General features: G+C 37.8%; 1 protein-coding gene across 1 annotated transcript; it reads left to right on the top strand.

Annotated features, from left to right (window-relative positions):
• The first annotated feature begins 37 nt into the window (after window positions 1–37).
• On the top strand, window positions 38–10,442 carry LOC139727789 (probable E3 ubiquitin-protein ligase RNF144A-A). Its single transcript, XM_071638762.1, has 8 exons — window positions 38–162; window positions 1,221–1,325; window positions 2,140–2,200; window positions 3,112–3,266; window positions 3,753–3,883; window positions 5,092–5,236; window positions 6,402–6,491; window positions 7,873–10,442. The coding sequence occupies exons 1-8, from the start codon at window positions 121–123 to the stop codon at window positions 8,011–8,013; spliced, it is 870 nt and encodes a 289-aa protein (XP_071494863.1). The 5' UTR covers window positions 38–120; the 3' UTR covers window positions 8,014–10,442.
• The last annotated feature ends 6,730 nt before the right edge of the window (window positions 10,443–17,172 follow it).

The following is a 17,172-nucleotide window of genomic DNA, read 5'->3' on the forward strand; positions in this document are numbered from 1 at the left end:
GTTGCTCAGCACAATACTTGTTGTAAGAGAGCATCGTCCTGCAGCACCATCAGTGGCAACCTTGCCTTGGATCCAGTGATCACCTGTAAGCTATGTCTCTGTGAGTGCAAGCTACAAGAGATGCACAAGATGCATAAGTGTGCATGTGTCTACTGCAAGAAGGTAAGAAGAGAGTGACCCTGAAGCTTCCCTGTGCCTATTTATAAATCACTGTACACATAATACGCTCACTACAAAACTCTGTGAGGCCGTTTGAAGATTTGTGCGTATGAAACCTCATGAGCAACCTCCATTGTCACAGATTAACATAATTTCTAGAAGTAAATTTGTTCTTGAGATCGTTGTCAGTGGAACTGTGCATACGTGCTTGTTGTCATTTTATAGCCAATTATGCTGTGCAATCTGCATTACTCAGCTCAAACTGTGTTGTCATACACCTAATAAAGGATGGAGACATTATTGCCTTGTGATAGGGGCTTTGATATCAGATCCACTCAGAATTTGATCTTGGAAAATGAGGAAAGTTTGTTTTACAAAAAGGAATGGAAAAGAGAGAGATAAAGACACAGACCTGTGTACATGGCAGCCAGAATATACAATGTACAAGTTGGGAGAGTATACCAGTTTATAGGATAATGATTTTTGGTAGGGTCAGTAGTACTAGAACAATTTTGCCCAGTAATATTAATTAGTGAACTTGCTGGATAACTTATTTTTATTTTGGGATATGGCAGAAAAAATACTTTCTTGCCTGTGAGCTTTTACAATTGAGACATACAACATGTATTATGTTTTTAAGATGTCAAAGATTTACATGTTGACATGATTTCATTTTAAACTATATTATTATATGCACACATATACATGTAGATACATAGGCATTGGATATTCATGACAAGTTTGAAGTTTGTTATTATTTTGCTTCTCTGCAGCTCCCCCCTCCCCTATCTGAACAAGTTAATATTGCTTGATCAACCATTTAAATAGTATACGTCTTGTTTTATACCAAAACTTTGGGTTTTAAATCAAAATATGCGACGACATGATGATGTCATGAACCAGTCATGGAAATTTTGTCGGGTGGGCGGAGTGACAAGAAGTGCCTTACACAGAATATAACAGCCACATGACTGCTATCAGCTCTTTTAGATGACTTATGGAATAATTTGCACTACAGTTGACAGTTATCTGAGTGTATTTTTGTTGATTATCTTTGACAGTGTCTGAGGCAGTACCTCATTGTTCTGACTGAGGAGGGCGCCATTTCCACTGTGACTTGCCCTGATGCTGCATGCAAAGAGCATGGCAAAATTGATGAGCAGGAGGTAAGGCAATGATCCAGAAATCAAACAAATGGAATCACTAAAGATCAAGTGATTGTTCTCCAGGAGACTAGAGCTTAAATGTTTTCCAAAGACACTTTTGCTTGAAGAAGTTGAGTCAGCTGGGTATCAGATGCCAATATGAACAGCACTCCTGTCTTGTTAAGTTTTGGTTTCCTGTTAGCAAAGCTCAGAAATATTTTCTGATCACTGGTCCTTTTGTAAAGGGCATTAAGAAATATCGTCTGTTGAGAATGAGAAGGGCGTTAAGTTGTCTTGAACACTATGGGTTTAGTGGCAACTTAACGCAATTATCATTCCCAACTGACGATATGTGGACAAGAAGTTGTTTTAGTTACACACAACAAAGCATCTGAAAGATACATATCTCAGGGTCTTATTTTCTTTACTACAGTCTGTAGTTTGTGATCACATTGATAAGTTTATGAAAACATTTCTGTAGAAGTTAGGTCAATCAAGGAGATGCTAGAAGATATGTCCAACAAAGAAAATGGAGTCAAAAACAGAAGAAAAGAAAGAAATCAGTCACACCCTTTAATATTGATGGCAAATTCAACCTGACATATCTATGGCAGTGCTGCAAATGTTGGCAACTTCTTTATGTCCTCAAAAAACTGATATAGTATTCTGCCCATAGTAGTACTAATTGGTATGGCCAATAGTGTGACATGTCATGTTCTTACATGTAGATGTTTTTGCCCCTGTGTAAACTTCAGGTGTAAAATTTATATTTTAAACATAAGCCACATTCGTTACCAATTCATAAATTGCCCTTGCTTTTGAATTTCTCATGCAGGTACGACTTCTTGTGGATGACGTCATTTTTGAGAGATTCAAGATGGTCAAATTCATGAAAGGTGAGTTTCCGTAAGGGGAGAATATTCCTGTAAGATAGCACACACCTCAACCTTACATGAAGACATGTAGGCCCAAATTCACAGTGATGAATATATCAGGGCCCCATTTCATAAACTTGTTATCAGTTGTTATAGTTGTTAGAAGCTACTGAAATTCTTGAATCTGATTGGCTAAGAGCAAATTTGTCATAGAAATGTGACAGTTGTCACTGATAACAGGTTTTATGAAATGGGGCCCTGATCAATGGTTTAAATTTTGTCCGTGGTCTAAAATAAACCTGGATGTAATGTACATACTCAGGCACCATGTGCTTTTATTATTGGACTTCTGCCAGCATGATGAACCAAGTGTATTAACGGTCTCAAATTTGCACAAACCATTGTCTGAATTCAAATCACCTTTGTGAAATCTGACCTTGTATGTGCAGATGCCTGGTTACCTGTGTATTTGTACTCTGAAACCAGGCTACTTTGTTCCATGAAACCTTGATTTCTTTCACCATCCTTTTGTTCTTTGCATGGCAAAAAAAAAAAAAAAAAGAGCTCAAAATGAATAAATCTTTACATATTGTAGTAGAGCAGAAGATATTAGCACCTTCGCCTTTAATTTTGATGGTACACAAGTTAAACTTTTTTAAAATGCAGTATTCAGTGTGCAGGCATGTTCTTTTGATCTCCTTGTGTTGTATTTACACCTTGGCTTTGTTTGAGTAGAAGATTATGAATGAGTGACATGAGTCTCAATGAATTAAAATTAGCTCAAACGGTGAAATATGGTTTGATATCATGCTATAAAAGATACCGGTAATATTACTGGCTGTACATGTAATGTACTTGACATGTTCTTTCCAGTTTCCACCAGGTACCATATGACTTGATTTTCTGTTTATCACATGTTGTACATTGTATAGAGGTAGAACTTGACCCAAACCGAGCGTGGTGTCCCAAAATGGGCTGCGATGCTGTGTGTAAAGAGAAGAAAGGTGAAGACAACAGGGAGAAACCAGCCACAGCCAAGGGAAAGAAGCACGCCCCACCCCAGGGAAAGAGATTTCTGTGTCCTAAAGTAAGGCATGAGATAGCATGTGTTGTATTGATGATAACATGACATGCAATTGATATCAGTGCCATGTATTTCACTTCCATTGTGGACTGAGTGTTAAAGATACACCTGTACACTGTAAGATAGAATGGGGCAAGTCTTGTCTAGGGGAAACCTGTTTTCTGATGAAGCAAAGAGATTGATAGCATGTAGTATTTTGTGACAAAGTTGTGATATTTGGTATACATACAAACACAAGTTTCTTACTTTTTTTTAATAGTGTTTTTGGAGGCAGGGATGATGGAGAAAGGTGACATTTTCTGGATCCAATAGTCAGCAAACAGTATCAACCAGGCACATTGTGCCATACAAGAAAAAGAAGGTGTAGAAATGTCGTGTTCACACAAAGTGTTTGCAGCTGTTTGCATGTTGATGTAAATATGTGTACCATTAATTTGGATCTAATTCTGTGGAAAATATTTCCAATTTTATCTCCCTTGTACATTTTAGTGTGGACTTAATTTCTGCTCCATTTGTAAGGCTGCATGGCATGGCCATAAACCTTGCAGTAAAATATCCCGTGGTTCAAGTGCTGGTTCTGGCAGGTCGAAAGGACCTTCACACTTTCTAGACATGCTTGGGTAAGTTTACACTTACAATGTAGATGGTTTACATTATAGATTACGATTGTAATTTATATGAAAATATGGTGCAAATGTAGCAGTGGATTTGGGGATGAAGTTTGTAATATGGTGTTAAGAGTGTCTGTTTGTTTTTGTTCTGCAATCATACGAGGTCCATTCATCATTTTAAATGACCTAGAGTAGGCGTTTCAGACCTGTTGTCAGTTAGAATAGAAATTGATTTCTTTTCCACTAAACACCAGTAGCTGAAATACAGCATGATGGATATTTGAGAAGACATTCATGAAGTTTCATATACCTGCTGTACTAAGAACAACCTGACAGTTTCCTGTACCTGCTGTACTAAGAACAACCTGACAGTTTCCTGTACCTGCTTTACTAGGAACAGTTTAATGAAGCTGCATTATGAGTATATGTTGTGCAGTGTGGCATGTGACCCTCTAATTATTGCCAGGCAAAGGCTGAAGGGATGACTAACTACTGATGTCATGGCCTAAATTTATATATGCTGGCAACTGAATAGCATTTATTTATTGCTCACATTTCTGAAGGCTTGATGGTACAGTTTAAAGGATGATGGTTGTCTGAAATAGGAGAGATGTAGTATTTTTATGAGGGGTGTTCCTAGAAAATATCTGTAAACATTGTTGAAAAGTCACCCATAAAGTTAGTTTGTGGAAAAAAGATATTTTCTGTAGGCTTAAAGGAGTACAAAGAATTCCCTTTCATATTTCTGTGAAGTTTAAGAAAGTGATTAGTCTGTCTTTTAAACGATAGCAGGAATTAGCATCTTAACCTACACTGGAGAGCTGTACAATGATCCCCCTCCCGCTTGTACCACCCCCTCATTGTACTTGTGATGTTCCCTGTTTGTATGACTGTCCCATTGTACAGTGATGTTTCATCCCTTGTTTGTACCACATCCTCATTTGTGATGATTTTCTCTCCCTTTTACAGTGTACCTCTGCGTCATTGTAAAATGATGTTCCTTCTCTCGTACCAGTGCCTCATTGTGCAAAGATCTTGCCCTCCCTTTGTACCACAGCCTTGTTTGTTCTGATTTTCTCTCCCTTGTACCACTGTCTCATTATACAGTGATGTTCCCTCCCTTGTACCACTGCCTCATTTGTTCTTATTTTCTCTCCCTTGTACCACTGCCTCATTTGTTCTTATTTTCTCTCCCTTGTACTGCTGCCTCATTGTAGAATTCAAAAGGATGACTCAGATGAGGCCAAGATCAAGCGCTGTCCATTTTGTCACATCCCCATTGAGAGGGACGCTGGCTGTGCTCAGATGATGTGTAAGAACTGCCAGCATGTCTTCTGCTGGTACTGTCTCGCCAATCTTGATGTGAGTAATCCCTCTCTCTCTATCTCTCTCTCTCTCTCTCTCTCCTCTCCTCTCTTTGTATATTTAATTGTATGCCACTTGTATTCATTGACTTTGAAGAGGGATCAGTTTTCCATCATGTTAAAATGTGTTTCAGTGAATGTTGAAAAAAAGAAAAGTGTTATGAAAGTGTGCAAGCCTTTAATGACCAGATGGTCACATAGAAATATCACCCTGCCAGAAATGGACTTGTTTTAGAACAAAGTGAGTATTACAGTGTACATGTATATTGCCTAAGCTGAGCAAAAACCAAGTGTATAGAGAATTTAATAGAGTCAAACCTGTCTAAAGCTACCACCCAAGGGAGAAAGAAAAAGTGGCCATTATAGACAGGTTATCCAACTTTGTGTACATAGCCTACATGTACATGTACATTGCACATGCATGTGTGTACGTATGCACACATGTGTTTCATGCATTGAACAATGCCGGTGATCATGAAATTGTTGCACAGTAGCATGTGTACAATTCTGAAGAAAGCTTAACACTAGTTCATTGTTATGACTGAATGAGTGATGACTGTAGCAGTGGCAGTCACTGAACGTTGCCCAGGAATAACTGGCACAGCTACAAAGCAGCAAAACACGCTGAATTATCGGCTCGGCTACGGCTCCATCGGGTCTGTGGCCACTATAGACAGGTTAAACTCTACCACGGGAAACCAAATTTGTGACTGTTGGCCATGTTAGACAGGTGGCCGCTATACACAGGGTCTTTAACAGGGCTTTTCTCTCGGGGGGATTTTTTCAGTGGCCACTATAGACAGGTGGCCACTGAGGCAGTTTTGACTGTCTGTTATTTTATTGCCCCTTTCCCCTTTTCTTACTACCTATATACTTTGATATCAGTTTTGTTTTTGTTTTTTAACTTAGGCCTACAATATGCCACATGTGTTTATGCGCACATGGCATGCAGGAGTGCCTTGTCATGTAGCACCCATGTTTGTTTTTACAGTTGTGCTGTGCTGTCTGCTTCTTAGAACTGAATCATATTTAAAGGAAGAGAGCAGCAATAAATGACTTGTTAGAGCCATGCATTGCAAATCAGAGGTTAGCACAGGCAGGATAGAATCAGCTGTCAACATGATGGCATGATTCATTTCTCATTTCTTGTGTAATCTTGACAGAATGACTTTCTTCTGAGGCACTATGACAAGGGACCATGCAAGAACAAACTTGGGCACTCCAGAACAACTGTTATCTTTCACAGGGCTCAGGTAAGAGGCCTTACATTGACTTTATAGTATGCTGTTATCTTTCACAGGGCTCAGGTAGGAGGCCTTACATTGACTTATGCTGTGTTGAAATTTATATCATTATCAAGGCTCTTACAGTGATTGTGTGTGTGTTTTTGTTAAAATATCAGTGAATTTTTTTTTCCCCAATTGAACATGATGATCTTTTAGAGAAGAATTCAAGTCTTCAACACAGCAACTCTCAAAATTGTCATTGAAAATGCTTTGATGTAGTTATGCTATGCTTAAACTTACTCCACCTTTTTAATTACACACTATGCATCATTCTTCACAGACACACTTGCTCATGTGCAGGAACAAATATTAAACAATAAGGAAAGTACCAAGTATACTGTGTGCTATGTGCTGTGACAATCCTTCCTTGTAAGAGTGAGCTGCTATGTGCATTACAAATTTATGTGCAATTCAATAATACTTAGACTGCAGTGCAGAAGCAAAAGAATGACAAAATCTTACTGTGACCACTGAATCAGTACTCTCTCCCATTTCAGCCAAGCAATGTTTTCAGTCTTATACAGGGACCAATTAGAGAAAGTGTTGTGTTGTCCAGAAGGTTCTGTTTGTAAGGAAATGATTCATGGTGACAATACATCTCACACATCTAAATGTTACTTTGATGATAGCTTGTGAATGCTGGTATTCACTCAAGCTGCCAAAAAACATGAAAAATTAACAATTATTTGAGACCAAAGCCATTTATGCACAATACAGCAGACTTAAAGTGTGTGTACAAAAGAGGCTCAGTCCATTTTGGTTGTAACTTACCTGGTAGCTGAACACTCACATGCCTGAATATAACTTTGAAGGTTAACTCTATTTTGAAATGCATTATATCAGATATTGTACCAAACGATGCCACAATGCATTGAAACAGCATGATGACACAGAATGTGTCAAAATATTTTGGCTACATTCCAAATTGCTTTAGACAGACTAAGATACTAACATGGAACTACATCAAGAAGTAGAAGGATATTCCACTTATTAAGATTTTTTTTTTTGAGGTCATAAAATTTGGTTTTTGAATGTATGAAAATTCCTGATCGAAGAAAATCTAATGATGAGATATCTTATAAACATGACTATCAAAAAGAGCACATACAATTTTTGTATTTTGTTCATAGGCTAATGCGGCAGGTTTGAACAAAGGCAGCATCACATTTAGTCGCTTTGGTTTTCTGTATTTCCATAATTTTCAGTACAATTGACTTAAATTTTAAGGAATTACTATTAGAGGGTATTACTTCCTCATTATGTATGCAAGCAATGGCATGATGATAATGGATGGACTTTACATAAAAACTATTCATGTTGTACAATGCTTTTTTTTCTTGTCTCACAGATTGTGTGTGTCTTTGCTGGCTTTGGATTCCTTTTGCTACTTGCGTCACCATTCCTTCTCGTGGTGGCGCCGTGCATTCTGTGCTGTAAGAGCAAGTGGGGCAGTATGTGTGACGATGATGCAGATATTCCTGAGAGCTAGTCTCCTCTCCAAACAGCTTCCAAATATATATGCCACAGTATGTATGTTTGTAGAATCATATATTCAAAAGTACAGTATCCCGTCCTGTATTGATTTTTGAAATGTAATCAAATATTAAGCTCTGTCTTTTTGTGCCTCTCAAGTTGCAATTTCCTTCTTCTTTGGTATTTATTTATTCATTTATTTATTTATCTTTTTTGTGTGTGTTTTGTCTAGGTAAGTTACAGTCAACAAAAATACCAGAGCTGTGGCATGCAAATAATATTCATGGGCAACAATGCATGGTTATTCTGCACCTGCAAATACTTGGGTTTTCTGTTCTATTTAGTTTTTGTTTGTTTCCTGTAACAGTGGACATCTTTGCTTTTGAGCAGTATTTCTGTTGTTTATTTAGATTTATGTTGACATTTCGAGCAGTCTTTGTTGTATGGCACAGAACCTAATATGCAGATGTTGTATTCTAAGCTAGGTGCAAGTGATAATGAATAACATAAAAGAGTTCTCAGTGTTAGTATTGTGTACATTATACAGTATGTATTGGTGTGTATTGAGGGATCAGGTTTGTGAGGATATGTGTATTGTTTGAAGAAAACAGTTCTTTTCCTATTGAAATGTGTATTTGTGCTTGCCGATGTACTAAATGGTTTATTTGTTTATATATTTTTTAAAAACTAGAATACCTTTGAACTCTTCAAATGTAGGACAATTACCTTTCTAAGAAAAAATATGAAATATTGATGATAGTTAGGTGTAGAATTATGTATTTAAGCAGTCCCCATTTATTTCTTTTCTTCCTTGCTTTAAGAACCATGGTAAAAAGGGTAAGTCCACCACTGGGAGGTGGTAACTGTACACCTGAATGTTTTGTATATAAAGAAATTACCTGGATTGTACAGAGATGATTTGAAATAGGAAGGATAAGTGCAAACATGGCTGAGCCAAGGGTATCATCTTCCATTTTGTATGAAGTCCATTTTTTTTTAATTGATATTTTCATTATTGCCCTATAGCATGGTTTACTGCGTGTTCACATAGAGCAATAATCCTGGTCATTGGTTCTTTATGCCATGGTTCATGTTGCACAAAGTACAACAGTCATTTGTGTTATTTATTAGTGCTTGTTTTGGACACAAGGTATTTTAGGACATTACTCAAAGAGAAGGCTGAGCTTTCTTCTTTCCCCGTCTTTCTTGTCTGTCTTTAACACACACTGGGTAATGTTATTCAAGGTAGAGAAAGGGTAACACCTAATTTATGTTAGTGTACATTGTGTATGCATAGGAGCATTCCAGACAACTTTTCAGGAGCACAAAACGGTGTGTAGGCTTGGACCTACATTACATGTAGTGAGGATCTGGTCATTATGTAGTAATGATGTCCACATAGCTAATGACAATCTTGTCTACAAGAGAATCACTAGAAAGATTTTTGATGTTTATTTTCAATTGAGATAAATTTACAATGACGGTTCTAATATTTCCCTTATGATGACAGTGCTGATACAATGGGTGATTTCAAGTTAGGTGCTAGTGCTAGTACTAATATCTCAGCACTAGCACCTGCGATAAAACCAAACTTGAAATCAGTTGGTGTTGGGAGATTGACCTCAAAATTATGACGTATTTCCAGTAGTTGGTGCTGGGCTCGGTGTTGAATGTCATCCGCTGTACCAAGCTCTGCAGTTTGTGTTGGCGATTCACATGCTTTTTCCCCATTGACTAACACTAGCCCCTAGGGATTATCAATGTCACTTCAAGTTTGGTGCTGGTGTTAGCGCTGCTGTGCGAGACCAACATTCATGTCTATAAGTAGATGCACGTTGTATGTGCAAAGTCTATGATAATGCAATGGTTGCCCATGTAACATACACAAACACTCTAGACATGGCTACATAAATTTGAGCCTGGAAGCATAAGTAAGATCGTTGTATTTTGGAGAAGGGATAAAATTTGTGCATTTTAATCCGTTTTCCTCATTTTGTGGCTAAAACTACACAGTCATGATTGCATCTTTTAATAATTATTTGACTTTAATTATGTGCCATCCCTTTTTTCATTGCGCAATTTCCACAGACTTCACTGTGGTTCGATGCTAGCCCCTAATGTTGGGATCAATAATTTTGATCAGTATCATTGCTCTAATCTGACCGTCATTGTTGGAACTCGATCTAAGGCAGTCATTTGGGAGCTAGCACTAGCACGTAACTTGAAATCACCCAATGTATCTGTAATAAATGAACTGACAATAGCTATTATCAGCAGAATGTACATGTGATGGTTGGAGCCAAGATATAACTACACCTGTACAGCTGTATGGTCTTTTCCAATTTTTACCAGTGTAGCTCTTTTGTTATCAAGTAGCCACCATATTTGTCCGTTTACCCCCAAAACTTTGGAAGAGATTACCATTAGAAATCGAGGAATCCCTAACTGTAGCATCATTCAAATTAACACATTAAACACTTTTAGTGGTTTACTCTTGATAAGCTTATCAGGAGCTCTTACAGTGCAGAAGAATATGTGTAAATAAGTTCTACACTTTATATATTGATATTATTATTATTATTATTATTATTATTGTTATTACTATTGTAAATTGCATCATAATCACCTGTGTAACAAAGCTGCTATTGTCTATTCCTTTTATGCTCCCTTACAGGGAATACTCGTTAAATTGTGGGAGGGAATATCTGGCAAATAATGGTTTCCTTTTTAACAATATGATTAAAGATTTTTCTATCAAAATGATATGCAGGTGTATCTGGTCATCATAAAGTCTTGATATAGAATGAGTGTACGCAAGATACTATTGTATTACACACACAGAAATACAGACACACAGACACACACATGCTTACAAAATCAATTTGCATTGTTTCATCTGAAGACAAGTACTAATCACGTGAACTTTCTCACATTAGAAGCCAGTACAAAGAGAAAGTATTTCAGTACTCACGTAAATGATACAACTTGTAAATATTAACTTTGGATCTGAATTTGTATATATGTAGATGTAAAAATGGGATGTGCCTATCAAGCCATGTATCTCATCTATTTATTCCAGAGGGTCTGTGTTTCCTATCACTTTAGATTGACTGAGGGGGCTGGTTCCCATGTCTCGACTTTCTATCATCATTGAAGACATTTCTGCTGCTTTGACTCTCATCATATTTGCACATTTGGTTCCATTTTTTATTCACTATTTCATATTTGAATATTTCATTAAAGTAGAAAAAATGTATGAGAGTGTATACAGTGAATAATGTCAATGTAATGTAGAATCTTTAGCAACATAGATGTAGATTAAATTATGCTTACTACAGCTGTATGTCTATTTGGGTGTGATTTCTTCCTTCTGGTACATGCACTGTACAAATCTAGAAATACAATGTATTGAAGATTTTAAGCATTGGAATGAAAGTAGAAAGAGGTGAAAGATGTGGAAATATGTGTGATACCAGAATACTGTCAGCCTTGAGAAAACATGTCTGCAAATTAATCTGAAGTTTAATACAGAGTCTTAACTCTGCCAGGTAGCCATATTGGCCATGTGACAATATGTGAGACTCTTAATTTGTTTTGTATATGATGTAACACTAAATTTTCATTCAAATTCATGAAATTCTTCCGTCGAGATGCTTTCATTGCAACTGATTGACAAATTGCCCTGCATCGACGTACGTTGATGCAGAGCATTTTGTCAATCAGTTGCAGCAAAATTTTCATTTCTTAAAAACGAAGAAGAAATGCCCTCCATGACTGAACAAAATATATGTGATAATGTGTTCTCTAACACTGCAGCAAGAGGAAATCAACTCCTTAACAGGAAGGAAGAGGGACATTATGGTCACATGATCAAGGGAATCATATGCCCAGTCAGGTGATTAACAGATCAGACAATCATATCTGCCTCAGTACCTAGCAGATTGCCCTCAAAGTACATGTACAACTTCTTTCTTATGTTTATCATCCAGTAATACATTATGTTCCTTCTGTCCTGTACTGCATGTTGTGAATCAATAAATTCACAGTGAACCGGTGAATTAACATTGGAAATTCTTGCTCTTTCATTTTTGCTGAAAACTAAGAATAAGTCAATTTTGGTATTGATGATGATAATGAGAGTAATGATGATTTGATTTCTCTTTAAAAGGCATGAAGTGGTGGGATTTGGAATGGCAAAAGTTAAGCCTCCCCACTGAGAGACTACATGTGGGTTTGCTGTGCTAGAGGTACAAACATATGAAGAGTTTTATTGCAAAATGGGCTAAGCGCCATTTTTAAACATGTCAAAGTATGTCCGGCATGAGATAGAGCAAAATTAAACCTTTCCAGTAATAGGTATATCTCAGTTATGACATAACAAGGAATATTCTAGAAGTTAGGATTCAAGATATCCTTTATAAAATTTTCCTGGTTTTTTTTTTTAGCTGCTTTAATCACTAATGTCTCTACTTAACAAAAGCGGAATTAGCTCATTTTGTGATGAAAAGCAGAAATGCTACTTTGTCATTTTTTCTGTTAAGTACAAATAACCAAGCTATGGTAAATAATATACATTACAGTGTCTTATTTTAAAACATTCCCCTCCCCCCCCCCCCAACAAAAAAAAAAATACTGGTAGGAGATCACATCTTAGAAGTTTAAAACTGCAAAATAACTGCAGTTAAATACGGTTGTAAAATGTGAACAGTTTGGCAAAATAGAAATGCATTTTTTGTCATTGAGTATCATTTAGGGTTGGATTCCATCCCTAGTTGCTTACCTGGTATATAAAGTATGGCTGTGAGAGATTTTGCCTTATCTGAACTGGGTTGTATGCAATAAATGTATAGTTGAACTTGAATTTTATTTTTTCTTCTGAATGATCCAATCGTACAACAAAGACAACAAATGCTTTTACCATCACCCCACTCCCACGCACACAAGGCAAGCATGATTTATTAGAAGATTAAGAATACAGAGCAAAAGATTATTCATTTGTTTAATTTCTATATTCCCATGAAATAGAATAAATTTGAGAACTTAAGAGTTAACATTTGAATGGCTAGAAAGTAATTACAATGTATTTTTTGGGTTACACAGCTTGACAAATGAAATATCAAGTAAATTATGTTGTGCTCTTTGAACTCCATTGATATACCCCTTTTGACAGCATACTTACGAGGTGGGTTACCCCCTTTCAATTCCGTTGAGGTTTACCTAAGCTATCTGAATGCGTAGAGATACTGTAAAATGAGCAGACGAGAGAAATTTGATGGAAAAAAAAAAAACGTTTTCAGCACTTGGAATCTCAACAATTTCACAATTAAGTTTGACGGTCACCATGGAAGTCATTGTGATAACTGTCTGGTTTTAACAGTATTTATGTTATTAGTGTTCATAATCAAAATATGTCTTCCATCTTCAAGCAGGTCAATCCCTCAGACTGCCTTATCAATTCTCTCTCTTCCAGAATCAAGACGAACAAGAAAAAAAAAAATCTCGATACAAAGTTGTTGTTTTTTCAGGAATTTTGAGCGAGAAAGAAGATAAACACAGAAAGACAATAACATTGATCAAAATCTATAATATTGTGTTGTTTTTTGACCGCATCCAAATCATGCTGTTTTGTATATAGAAGGGTCTTGTATGTCAACTGATCTCACTACTAGATCATGCAAATATGTTCCTCATTTACAAATTATATATTTTCTGAGTTCATATACACTTTTTGTGTCACATATTCACAATGTAGGAAGTGAGAATGTATGGCGAGCTGTGTCGTCATGAGGATTAAAAAACGGTGATATTCTAGTTTCATCAGGTCTTGGCGAAGTAATGGTTGACCTAAACACAATGACCCCCAATGAGTTTATTCATGAGCCACTCTGCGAAATGATGACAGTTATTCGTGAGCAGATTATACTGGCCAAATGTTGGACTATACTGTGCCGCTATTCTCTCTGCTTGTGACAACGAGCAGTTGCTGGATTTCTGCAGACTCCAGATCGCTGGGCAGATGTGTGGATCACGGCCGATCGTACCCTTGCTGTAGTCCGTCATAACACTTGCGCCCCATTCGAATGTTTTACCTCGGAAATACACGAAGGAATGGTCAAACTTGTAGGGATTCACCTTTCCTTTTGGTAGCTGCATGCTTTGTGCGATCTTATCGTTGAGCTCAGCAGGCGAGTAAAGGGCAGGTGGCACGGGAGGTCCAACACTTGGTTTGGGCTTCATCCGATCGGGAGTTCCGCAGAAGAAATCCACGAATTCAATGGCACCCAGCCAGACATCCGCTGTTGAGTCTGTCGATGAAGAAATGCAGGAAATGATAATTAGATTAAAGCTCGGAAAAGGAATCGTGGTGCCTATAATCGCTAAGGAAAACAAAAACAAAACACTTTTGTTCATCATATTTAAAGGTAGTACAATGCAAGCGTCATGTGAACTGTTTTTTTGTTTTGGCCCAAAAGTGTGGGTAAAGAAGGTTCCAGAACATTTAGCTGATCGATGGTGTCAGAGGAACAAGACCCTATTAAACACATGAAACATATATGCGCGATGAGCGTGATCGGATACGTGCATGATTCACCTGTTAATTCATACAATAAATTATACTTTCTTTATATAGAACTTACGCTTCTATAATCGTGGCAGGTGTATGTCTTCGCTTAGTCTTTTCAATTGACCATTACATTTTTAGAACCAAAATAGGATTATAAATAAATGAATAGTAGCACGGGAGTAACACGTGAACATGTTAAAAAGAGAGAAAAATGTCGCTTGCATCACTAAGTTATTACGACATAGGCCTACGGGACCTAAAACGTATTCCATGAGGACTAGTACTGTCCCTATTATGTCTCAATAATACACAGTCATACGCACATTAAATATATGTATAGTGAGAAAAGTATCGTAAGATATAGTACTAGTCCTCATGGAATACGTTTCAAGGGTGGATCCGGGAATTCCGTAAAGGGGAGGTGCCTTTACAATTTTTTTTCTTTTTATTTCTTTGGTTTAACAAAAAATAAATAGGGGGGTAGGGGGTGCGCGCCCAGTGCGTCCCCCTTTGCCACAGCGTTTTCGGTGCTGAATCATCCACATGCAGCTAATTGGTATCAGAGTCATTCGTTTCCTTCGCGTACAATTGTACGTTCAATTTCCACCCCCTGCCAAACTAATGTCATTATTATGGGTGCAGTGAGTTTTAAGGAAGTATGTCCGTCAGCCTATTTGTTTAGTTCCTAGCCGACGGAGAAGCGGGATTTCCTCTTTATTTCCATCTTTACCCTTGCCTACATCTGGGCAGTCTTAGTCACGGAGCTTTAGAGCCCTGCTCTGCGCACTTAAGGTTCTATATAAGAAGACCGCAAACTAATATCTACAATCATTCTGTTCACTGATACTCTGTTTAGCTAGATTACGTAGACGGAATTGGAGAGGAAACAAACTGACACAGGTGGAATAATGACGTGTGATGCATTAGGCCTACTGTTATCCTATCCAGGGCCTCTGTCTTAATTTCTCAGACATGGCAACCTCTTCGACCAATCGTCAAGCTAGATCATACAATCCTAAAACACGTATAACAGAACAATAAATGGCGTGTAATCATCACCATTTTGTCAATCCGAAGTAAAATTCTAGCCCATCGTGTATAGTGGCAGACACGACTTCTCGACTCCGCGCATATTCAGAATAAAAGAAAAAAAAACCCAAACAAATGATAGTAGCTTTATAGCTGTTCATAATTTGCACAGAATAGTTCCAACGTCAGTGATACGAAAATCCCGTTTTGCAGATCAGCGGCAGGAAGCCATTGATACCTTCCTATCGTCTACCGATGGTGGCATAAAGAAGAGTTCACGAGTGTCTATAGGACATCGCCTTCTTCTATGTCATTGATATTAGTAATCTATTACACGTTATGATATGCATCTATCCTCCCATATTACTCTACGTACTCCTTTTCCACTCTGATCACGTCCATCCTCAATCCAGGGAAGTGTGGGAGAGTAATTATAATTATACGTAATTCTTTGTCCACCATGGGGTTATTGATAAGTAATGTAGTTCACTCGAAATGGGGATGTAAATTAAGACACTGGACCCCCACTGGACATAGTGTATTGTGGACATTAGGGACCTTTAGATTTGCGACGCGGACGTTTAAGACGACGATTGCTTTGAACGTTCTCCTCTCATTCTGCGTCATGTTGCAAGGTAGCTTTAGATTACATGAGGACGCAGGCTAAACAAAGTGAAATAGCGCCCCCATTATGATCATTGCATCAATTTTCTCTCTGCGTCTTGATCTGAGAGGACGCAAAATGGCCATGAACTGACCGTGCAAACTCAGCTAGAGGACGCGCGGTCCATTTATGTAAGCAAATTCACATCCACTCGGAGAGAGAGAAAAAAAAAAACAATGTTAACGTTCACGGGATCATTGGACCCGTCCAACAAACTTCTATCCACAACAAAACATGTAGAGTAGGACCCTGGATGTGACAGCTGCTCCAGCTATGCAGTATCAAAGAGGCCGGCTTTTTAGGCAGGGATAAGATATTTGTGCCCCTCTTCAACATTGTCATGCACTGGGAGATGAGAAGGATGACAGAAGATAACCAAAATAGATTCATCTCATGTCACTTAGTTGGTTTATCAGGTAGAATCTCTTCCTCAAATGACACTTTGACTTTACAGAAGGTTTGACACTTCGTTTTCCACACTCTCCTGGGTCTCCAGTAGATGTAGGGAACGTTTCGTCTCATCGATCATATTCTTTGTATGGGAAGAAGGTCTGAACATCGTGCTAAAGGGGCCAAATAAATTCCCGTGACCATTCCAAATGATCGAGCCAATCCATGTCAATTAAGAAGACTCAACGACAAAATATATCAATACAATAGCTTGGTAAAATAACTCGGCTTGATGGAGGGGTAGGTTGTAAAATGTGAAAACCACCCCAGAAGAGCTATGAATGCTGCAGAACATGTAGGTAAACTCAATATCAATTAGCGAGACCAAACTTCAGCAGATCTGTATGTTATGCACCCTTGTCTGTGACTCATGTGCATGGACTACGACAACAAATTATATCAGCGAGCGCAAACCCACGACGTGTCTTCATCAGTAACTCTGGATATAGCATGGACAGTAACGACTG

The sequence above is a fragment of the Diadema antillarum genome, unplaced genomic scaffold (genome assembly GCF_040938485.1).
Source record: "Diadema antillarum isolate AM-2024a unplaced genomic scaffold, OU_Dant_1.0 seq00000152_RagTag, whole genome shotgun sequence".
Taxonomy (NCBI): Eukaryota; Metazoa; Echinodermata; class Echinoidea; order Diadematoida; family Diadematidae; genus Diadema; species Diadema antillarum.

Excerpts from the sequence above, each read along its gene's own strand:
- LOC139727789 (XM_071638762.1), top strand. The coding sequence starts at position 121 with ATGCACAAGATGCATAAGTGTGCATGTGTCTACTGCAAGAAG. Across the intron at positions 3,267-3,752 it reads AGAGATTTCTGTGTCCTAAA|TGTGGACTTAATTTCTGCTC; the intron begins GTAAGGCATGAG and ends TGTACATTTTAG. Across the intron at positions 6,492-7,872 it reads TTATCTTTCACAGGGCTCAG|ATTGTGTGTGTCTTTGCTGG; the intron begins GTAAGAGGCCTT and ends CTTGTCTCACAG.